The sequence below is a fragment of the Sparus aurata genome, chromosome 2 (genome assembly GCF_900880675.1).
Source record: "Sparus aurata chromosome 2, fSpaAur1.1, whole genome shotgun sequence".
In the NCBI taxonomy this organism is placed as follows: Eukaryota; Metazoa; Chordata; class Actinopteri; order Spariformes; family Sparidae; genus Sparus; species Sparus aurata.
The window spans coordinates 7,354,137-7,364,175 of NC_044188.1; the positions used below are offsets into that span (position 1 = coordinate 7,354,137).

General features: G+C 41.9%; 1 protein-coding gene across 1 annotated transcript; it reads left to right on the forward strand.

The window, feature by feature from the left end:
- Positions 1–697: 697 nt before the first annotated feature.
- On the forward strand, positions 698–9,098 carry fhdc4 (FH2 domain containing 4). The gene is made up of 12 exons (XM_030439722.1): positions 698–832; positions 1,650–2,201; positions 3,103–3,164; positions 3,710–3,812; positions 3,959–4,044; positions 4,130–4,230; positions 4,328–4,398; positions 4,483–4,590; positions 4,688–4,758; positions 4,855–4,972; positions 5,062–5,226; positions 5,315–9,098. The coding sequence occupies exons 2-12, from the start codon at positions 1,836–1,838 to the stop codon at positions 6,605–6,607; spliced, it is 2,544 nt and encodes an 847-aa protein (XP_030295582.1). The 5' UTR covers positions 698–832; positions 1,650–1,835; the 3' UTR covers positions 6,608–9,098.
- Positions 9,099–10,039: the final 941 nt, after the last annotated feature.

A 10,039-nucleotide genomic window follows, 5' to 3' on the forward strand; every position in this document is an offset into this window, starting at 1 on the left:
ACATACATAAAGTTTAAAATTGCTTACCCAAACAATATGCTTGGCATTGCAGTTTCTTGGGACCCCCTCAGTATTTTAGAGTAGAAACCAAATGATTTGCATACAAATGCATGGGGGTATTAGAGCGATCAATCTAAGGACTTATCATTTCTGGGGCAGAGTTGAAGTGCTTGCTGCTTGATTGACTAGTTAAAGGCCAGTCTGACCACCAGCCAACGCTCAAGCAAATAGCATTGTCTGAGCCGGTCAAATGGCTTAATGTTTAACCAAAGATTGGATTCTGTCATTTAGCTTGTTACTCATTTATTCACTTCAGATGTTTGTTTGTTTTATTTCTACCAACAAAACAAAACAAAAAATAAAGCTGTTGAGAACACCGGCTCTAAAACAAAATAAAGTGTTTTATTAATGGCATAATTTAGTGGTTATTTGTACTACTTTATAGTAGTGGTGAGCCTGCTACAAACACCTTAAAGAAATCAATGATCTTTCCCTGTCAGTCTGGATGTTTATCACGCTGGAGGAGTCTATAACTCCGGACCTGGACTGCTCACATGGGGTTATGACAGCAGGGCAGAGTGTCTAAACTCCAGCCAACACACCTTCAGCAATCCCGGAGTTCCTCCTGCTGGGAAGGTGTGGGCTGCCATGGAAGTCCATGAGTTACCTGGGCGTGTCGCTTACACGCAGGTAGTTTGGCCACTCCGCTCTTACTCTATCCAGGTTGTTGACGCTCTTCACCCCGCTGCTGAGTTTCAACACGTCGACGAGGGGATAACACCGGGAACAAGGACACATTGATAATCGGACAGCAGCTGAATCAAGAATAAAGGTAAGTTGTCCTGTACCTGACAGTAATGTTAGAATATTAACAAACATTGTGTGGTGGTTTAAGTATCAAACAGAGTCAGAGTCAGAATCAGAAATGCCTTTTTCAGTCCCGCAAACGGGAAATTTTGTGCGTCACAGCAGCCAAAGGACAGCTCAATATAACAATAAACAATAATGAAAGTAAAAAAAAAAGGGTGAATAGGATCAGGTGATGAAGGTTACCTGGATGCAGAATAAAACCAGACGTTCACTAGCTACATCTGAGCCTTTATTAGCCTATTTGCAATTGTGTGTTTTATTCACATAAGCCTATAATATATATATACATGTATTTATTTATTTATTTATTGCCAAATAAGCTCTCTGAGTTACTAACTCAGTCAACAGGACTGAATATAACATGTTCATGTGACAGCTATAACTTGAAAAGTTTTTGTTTGTCAAAGTTTATTTCCTGCAATTACAACATACTGACTTGTCGCATTATAACAAGAAACTCTTAACTTATAACAGTGTACAATCATTTCATGTTATAAAGTGAAATGTTCTTCTTATAACATGCAACTTTAGAATAGGAAGTGTTGTTCAACATACTATTTACGTTATAAAGTTAATAATATCTGTCTTTTCTGTATGGCAGCAATATGCTTCCGTAGTATTGTGATAGAGTTGGAGGAATGCTTGAAAAACCCTTTACAGAAGTAAAGGGTAGTTTTAAGTTCTATGGAGAAAGTAAATCCTTTATTCACTGACTGCACACAGTCATAATGTATACAGTAGTTTTAGTAACTGTCCCCACCCTGCTCTGCTTCTTTCAGTCTGAGTGCATCATCCTGACTGACAACATTTTGGACAAGTCCCTTCAGCCCGGCGTCAGCTCAGTAAACAGTCATTCAGAGGAGCTTACATTTCACTGCAACTCTTTATTGGCTTTAATCCGAGCCAAATGTGTCACTGACATCATGGTAGCATCCCATACCTGCTGACAGCTCCTTCGACAAAAGATGCAACCAGGAGGTCCCCCCGCTCCACCACCGCCTCCTCCACCACCACCTCCTCCTCCTCCTCCTCCTCCTCCTCCTCCAGCATTTGGCCTCCCTCCACCACCACCACCACATGGCGCGGGCCTATTTGGAAAAGGCGGGCGCCGGAGCTCCAGGATGCGCAATTTCAACTGGGAAACCCTTCCAAAACACAGTGTGATAGGAAAGCACAACATCTGGACGGCAGATAAGTCAGATGAGGAATATGAGCTGGACACTGATCACATGGAGGAGCTGTTCAGCCACAAGCAGGACCAGAAGAAACTCAAAGCCCTGAACCGCCAGAGTCTGAGGGGCCTGCCTACTGCTGCCTCAGGAGGGGAGATGGTGAGTACAACCAGGCACAGGTTACATGGGCCACACTTGTGTGTTGTGTAATAAGGTCTCTTGACCTGGATTGATTTTTTTCTTTCTAGGTTTGCAGTTGCGATCAACTGGAAACATTCTTACATGTTGCCCTCGGCTAAAACCACTTTTGCAGCAGATGTGAATAAAGATCTCCATCAGCTTACTCCCCATATGTCATAATATAACAAGAGAGAAAGAGTATTAAGAAATATGATGTAATGTCTGCCTGAAGAACATTGTTTTCATTTTGAATCATATAATACAAAGGGTGGAGTCTCACTAGTTTTCATGTCTGTTTGCTAAAGGAGGTTTTAATTGTGTCCTCATACAGCACTATTCTTTAAAGTAGCCTACTTGTGCTCTGCATTCAAACTACTATAATAAACAGCGTTGGTTGCACTAAAGGCGCAGTAGGTGAATCTCAAGGAGATTATTGGAGTCTAGGTTGTCAAATACTGACGCATTGGTTTGGTGAACGATTGGTTGTTTATTTTCAGACCAAACAGCAACAACCAATCCTTGAGTCTCATTTTCAGGTCATGGAATACTAAGGCATCGAGTTAACCCAAAACAAACAGAGAAAAGTTTCTCAATATTATCTGATCATTAATTTTGCAGATCATCTCACGTAACGTGTCCAACAATAGTAAGCCATATGTTGAACTACGGCCCTCTGTCCAAGAGAGAGAAAATGGATTACTTGTACAAAATGGTATCATTCCCTGATCGTTCAATACAATCATCTCAAAGAATTCTTAACCTTTGGAATCAACTGTCTGCTTGTAAAAGTCACAAGAGACACTGCTCAAGCTAATAGCGGAGTGATCTTAACAACTGACAAGCTGATTATATCCAGGTATGTGTCTGTTTCCACTCCCAGGTTTCCATCCTCAGCTCCAAGAGGAGCATGAACCTTGGAATTTTCCTGAAGCAATTCAAGCGGTGAGTCAGTGGTAGTATTGTGAAGGTGTGAGTGTTTTTGCACAACATTTGTCATATTTCAGTATTAAACAACACGGGATGAGGCAGAGAGATTAGTCTGCAACATGGCTGCCTCATGCTCACAAACCTCTGAGCGGCAACATGTCCTGGCAGGTCTGATCTGTACTGTTCTACAGCTCCAACGGGTTGCCTCACTGTTTTGTAAATGTATTGCCGAAGGCTGTTTGGCACATGCAACACATCGAACAGGAAATACTGTACTTTTATTTATGTACAGCTGTTATTTTTACTGCCTCAGAACATTCGCCAAAACTGGCAAAAATGTCAGATATGTTACTCGTCAAATGACGTCCCATCGTCCTCGTGTACAGTGTTTTTGTGAGGACTGACATCAGAAGCTATTTCGCAAAGCTATTTGAGCAGGTAGAGGCTTGCCGGTGTCAGCAGCCCAACTTCTCTAAAGATGCAAAAGTGTGATATTAACACAGTAACACGCTGGTGTCTAAATATGTGAACTCTATCTGCCTCTCCACCTCTCTCTACAGGCCTGTAAAAGACATGATTAAAGATATAAAATCAGGAAGTAATCTCAGTTTTGCTTCTGGGAAACTCAGGGAGCTGTCCAAGATGCTACCAGATGAAGGGGAGGTACATGTGACAGCTGCTTCTATCTTCTAATGTTTTCTAATGTGTTTTTTGCAAATCTCACCACCGTGCTGCTTGTAATTTCACCTAAAGGACGAATCAGGTTTTAACATTTGTCAAATTCTTTTTGGCTCTTTTAATGAATGCAGGAGAAGCAGCTGAACGGTTTTAAGGGCGACCCCGGCGCTCTCCCCGAAGCAGATCTGTTTATGCTCATGCTTGTCAAGATTCCCAGGTGAGTTACCTGAATGTAATTACACGTATTGCAAATATTACAGTGGTAGTTGACTAATAATGGGAACTTTGTATTTGTTGTTCAGTTATGTCGAGCGTCTCAGCTGCTTGGTGCTCAAAGAGGAATTCTTCCCCCTCATGGATGAAATGAAAGAATTCATCAGCACTTTGACGGCTGCTGGACAGGGTAACATTTCTCAAAGAGGAATCGTAACAGATTTTGAGCAAAAATATAACTTGAGGCATATTTAGACTTATAATTCACCATGTGTGTCTCCCTGCAGAGCTGTTGGAGTCAGACAGTCTCCATTCTGTCATTCGCCTGGTACTCAAGACTGGAAACTACATGAATGCTGTAAGTGTGTAACATGTGGAAGTGGTGTCTTGGATGGCTTTCCTTTTCTGTATTGTGAGTCTCATTTATTTTATTTGATCACAGGGTGGATATGCAGGCAGCGCAATTGGCTTCCGAATGGCTTCTCTGTTGAAGTTAGCAGACACTAAAGCAAACAAACCTGGGATGAACCTCATGCATTATGTTGTGATGGCAAGTAGCTTTTATTACTTCCGGTCAGTTTTCTGTATCTCACAAAATGTTTGTGAAATGTGTTTTTTTTTAATGCAAACTTTCCTATTCACCACAGCAAGCTCAGAAGGCAGACACGGGCCTGCTCACATTTACAGAGCAACTGAAAAACGTTGAAGCTGCAGCAAGGTAATCGATCTTGTTTCAAAGGTACTCTGCACATTTTAACCGTCGTTTTTATTTGCTCTACCATCAGAATTTTTTCTTTTGTTCCCTTTACTTTAGAATAAATAAAGGTGAAATTGAAGCAGAGTTTGCAAGACAGGTAAAGAAAATAGAAGATGCTAAAGCAGACGCCTTGAAACAGGAGGAACTAAAGGCACAAATGGAGGACTTCCTAACGGTGAGGAAGCCTTTTGTTGAGAAATTCCGTTTATGTACATTTTGGTGTTGATTAGATGTTTCTAATGTTTTGATTTATAATCCATTTAGGAAGCTGAGGTCTGCTTGGCCGAAACAGAGAGTGATCTTCAGCAGTTGCAGTCAGTGAGTGACTCTGTGGCAGAGTATTTCTGTGAAGACCCAAAGAAATTCAAACTTGATGAGTGTTGCTCCATTTTCAACTCGTTTTGTGAGAAATTTATGCGGGCCATGCAGGTAAGCTTGTGTTTTGGCATGTGTTCCTTCGCTGAGGCCAGAAAAACAACTCCTGATCGATCTCTTAACTGCACAATTTGTTTTGCAGGAAAACAAGGCTCGAGAGGTGGCAGAGGTGCAGCGGAGACACAGAGACAGATTGCAGAATATTTCCAAGCGCAGGTCCACAGCCACCTGCTCCAGCAGAGACAGGGAAATGGAAGGAGTTGCATTAGAGTCCGTACTACACAAGTTCCTCAACAATCGTGGATCTCGGAGGAAACTAGGAAGGCCGTCATCTTCTAATGGAAGCCCTACGAGTGACAGTCCCAACAACGGGAGCCTATCAGAAATTACTTCTGAGGTAAACCTCCCCACTGGAAAACAAAAGAAAGCAGGCTTTTCTAGAATCGAGGAGATTGGCAGAAAAGACTGGAACTCAGCAGGTGAACTCACAGAAAACTCTCCCCAAAAGAATGTCCAGTCCAATAGTGAGGACAACAAGAAAACAACTGTCACTCCTCGTGAAGAAGAGACAAACACTTTCAAAAAAGAGGAAAGAAAAGAGGACCCTATAAGTCTTACACACCCGGCCAATAGGACCACCAGCATTTCCTCCTCAGGCAGATCCTTCTCAGCAGCCACTGATGACGATGAAGAAGATCTGCAGGACAATAATGAGGAGGAGGCCCGAAAGTTGCGGGAAGCATCTAGGAAGGTTTTGCGTTTTCAGAACAGCCGAAGCAGTGTGTCATCTGGGGACTATTCTTTGGAAAATCAGAAATCTCCCGGTGCAAGTAAAATCTTAGCCCGTCAGCGCACCTTCGATGAGGAGACAGAGAGGTATCCTGGAGACCCAACCAACGACGAATTAGTCACGTTTTTGCTCACTCCTCCGTCCTCCTCAAAGCGTAACCTTGGCCGCCGTCATACTCTGCCTGCCAAGGTCTCTAATACTGAGGATGAGGAAGATAGCGTGTGGGCTCAGCCTCCCCTGAGAACTCCTAAATCTGCAGCAAGAGTAAAAGAGCCACTGCAGGCAGAGGGTGGAGAGCACAGTCCCTCAAAACAAGTGTTTGACTTTTCTGAAATATCTCAAAACTTAAGAAAATCTGGTGCTCAAGACCAGGATTCCCCATCGGCAGAAAAGAAAAGCAAGCCAAATGTTTCTATAACCAATGTTCCAGATAGCGGGCCTGGACAGCACAACCAGGAGGGCAAATCTATGGAGCCCACAGGCAACCATGTACAGAGGAATAGTGAAAATGTTCCACCCAAGGCCGCATGGATTAAGACTGAAACCACTGGACTGTTTTTTAGCTTTTTAAAACGCCTTGGAGACATGAGCAAAGCGCAGAACAGCAAGGAAACTGTCCAAAAGGCCAGTGGTTCGGGTGTATAAGCTTTGAAAGATATCAATTTTAAAGTCAGGGAAGCACATGTAACTTTATTGTTACTCGTAATTAAAGGTATACTATGCAGGATTTGTTGTTGCAGTTTGTAAACATACCATTCAGAGTTGCCCCCCTCCCCTGCTCAAAGTTCAATGGATAGAGAAAGAGCAGCGGTGGCAGAGCGAAGTCTATTTTGTGATTGTTTCATGGCTGTAACGCTATAAAGCACAATTAAAAACGGCCACACTTCCGCACACCTCTCCACAACTCTGCTGGAAGGTGCTGTGTGTTCAGATTTGAGTGAATGTCAGCTAAAAGCAGGCTTCATCCTGTCCGCTGCTTGCCCAACCCTCATTGTATGGTGACTACACATCACTGCCAAAGGTTGACGCCCAGAAACGTCCCAAACACCGCAAATTGCTAAGAAAATAAGAAAATACAGCCAGAGGGCAGAGCGTCTGCTGATTTCGAGGGATTATTTTTGGATGAAGAACTGTTTTTATTCCTGCATATTGTACCTTTAACTGATCTTGGTGATGATGTAGTGTTTCTTTCCATGTTAATGTTGTGAATTCATAATAAGGTTGTACGGAGACAGAGAAGGTTTGAGGAAAGTGGGTTTGTTGGAGAGTCTTTTAAATGAGGAAAGGCCATTGTGTATGTTGGACCACTAGATGGCAGACTGCAACAGTTAAACGTTGCAGTCTGTTGCAAACTGGTGCTCAGAAAATAGGAGTGTTGTTGATCTCCAGGCAGTCTCTCCCTTGTCTAGTAAACAAAAGAGCAACGGGCACACTCAATGTAAACACCACTTTTTCATCGTGTTTCATCCAGTCATAGTAATATTGCTCTGATAGCATAGCATCGTCCACATCAGGTGGATACGTGTGTTAATACAGTGTGTGTTCTTTGCCTGGATTAAAATATACAATCCTGCAGAATGTATTGAGAAAGTTAATGAATGTTGCGTATAAGAGGGTATAGTTAAGTCAAACTGCATGTAAAATTTTGCTTTGGTTGTTATTTTTGATACGTTGATAAATTACTATTTGCTGCACATGCTTGAATTCAGTATTGTTATTTTTCTATTTCACAGTGATAATATCTCTGTTGGCAGCCTCTCTAGTTTCCTCCTCTGTCGTTGTCACACGATTGCATCAAAAATGCTGATTGTTGGGATGCTTTCAGGGTCTTACTCAATTCAGCCATTGTTTTGGGCTTAAATGGGTCAGTGTTACAAAGGCAGCCTGTATCTGAGCAGAGCTGAACCAACGACTGTCAGTGGCAAAGTGAAGGGTGCTGATCTCGAATTAACTTGAGAAGAGATTATCATGGTTAAAGGGCCAACTCCAGGTGGCTGATTAACATGTAAACATGAACCGACCTCCATGAATTTAGCACTGTACACTGCTTGTGGCAATGCCAGGGCACGGCCCCAATGTCTCCACACACTTCACTTGGGTCACAGCATGGGTCGACCTAGGAGCTGTACGATATTATCCTTTTAAGAACTATTTTCAGCAGTGTGGCAATGAGGTAAAGGACATGACTCTCTATTTATCTATCTCATTTAGTCACTGACAGGAGTGATCTGAATGATTTTCATGTTTCTTTGTTGTAAAATATATTTAAGACTGATGTGTTTGTCCAAGAAAATTACAGAGAAATACATTTTATTGTTGCTAAATCTAAGTTTTCAAGTTGTTCTTTCATCAGTGAGGGTGGAAAATTAATTTATATGAGAATCACTAAAGTGTCCAGGTAACTCTACTATCCATCTAAGAGTATTTAAACCTACATTGATATATTTATATTCTCAAATGGAAAATCAACAACATATTTTAAGAGCTCCACAATGTCTGAAATGCGGTATTACTCAACAGACTTAAAATGTAAAACTATTGTCACTTTCGGGGTCATCTACTGTCACACAATAAATGTTAGCAGTTCTGAACTCTTCTAATGTCATTTGAAACTTTGCAATTCAAAATATAAAGCGTACACATAGAGGAGTTGGTGTTCTTATTTGTACTCTGACATGAGCCATTAAATTAATTGTCAGAGTAGTGTCATAATTGCATCTAAAATGACTGACAATAGCATGAACAATTAATGTAATGAACGGTTTTATGACGATGACATCAGTTTACTTTATTAGGTTGGGACCTGACTTAAATCAGCAATGCATTAGTGGCTGTGTAATAACCTTAATTACAGGATTATGTGTGTTGTTACATCATTTGCTCAAAATGTGATGCACATGCTGTAACACATGTAGTCTATGATTTGATTTATTAAATTAGCTACGTATCCACTACCAGGGAACTGCAGGACCTGGCAATTATCATTTCCTGCAGGCAACCCTGAAGAAAATCTTTTTATTCGGAAAGAAGAACATCTTTTTATCCAGGGATATCATAGCAAATTGGACACGTTATAATGATGTTATGTTTGTTAAAATGTATGAATGTATGACGTAATAAATTGAAAAATACAGTCTTCCTTCATCAGTGTTACAAATCCTGTGAGCTAGTTTGACTCCATCGTTCTTGACAGTGAGAGTTACCTACAGTCTGCATTGTGTGACCTGCTCGCTGCTGCTGCTGCTGCTGCTGCTGCCAGACTGTAGCAGCCATCTTAACCAAACTACGATGGAAGCAGTCTCCATGGCAACTCCACGTTGCAGAATAAAACCCAGAGATGACTCTCACCCCAGGCCCCACCCCCAACAAACTCCCCACCGCCTGCACCACCACGGCAGCCTCACACACAGTGCATCCACATTACAACACAGGGCCATCTTTTTTTCATTAATCCTCCGTCTAATTAGTCCCTACCTGAAGCACCTAGTCTTTAATTTGACCCTTCCCCCACCCTCCTGCAAATAAACCTTCAGAGAGAGATGTTGCAGTCTTTGAGCTGAAGCTATTGATTTCTTTTGCTTTTCTATATTCACCCTTCTACACACAGTTTATATCATTACATATCCTTTTAGACTTATCAAGTGTCCTGACCCTATACCCCACACCCCCACCTGATGACACCCAAAAGCTCCATACCAGAGCAGGACTCCCCCGGCTGATTGCACACACCCATGTCTCTGCCCTCCCCCCACACCCTGTAATTTCCCTGCCATCATAAATACTTATTTGCAATTTCCCTGATAACTCTAAAAATTGAGGAAACTGGGGTCTCCTGAGGTAGGATCTAAGAGAATATGAATAAAATGTGCTGCTGAACTGTTAAACGACTGAACTGCATTTTGGTTTCAGGATTTTTGCCTATTTACTCAGCAGTATCTTCCTTCTGTCTTCACACTTAATGCACCCTAATGATTCAAAGCTTAAAGGTAATAAGCTGCATCCTTTGTCCTTTTAAGGGAACTGGGTGTTATCTATGGAAGCCAAACCCCTTTGCACCAGACAGACTGTTTCCCTCAG

Excerpts from the sequence above, each read along its gene's own strand:
- fhdc4 (XM_030439722.1), top strand. The coding sequence starts at position 1,836 with ATGCAACCAGGAGGTCCCCCCGCTCCACCACCGCCTCCTCCACCACCA. Across the intron at positions 4,591-4,687 it reads TCATGCATTATGTTGTGATG|CAAGCTCAGAAGGCAGACAC; the intron begins GCAAGTAGCTTT and ends TATTCACCACAG. Across the intron at positions 4,759-4,854 it reads AACGTTGAAGCTGCAGCAAG|AATAAATAAAGGTGAAATTG; the intron begins GTAATCGATCTT and ends CCTTTACTTTAG.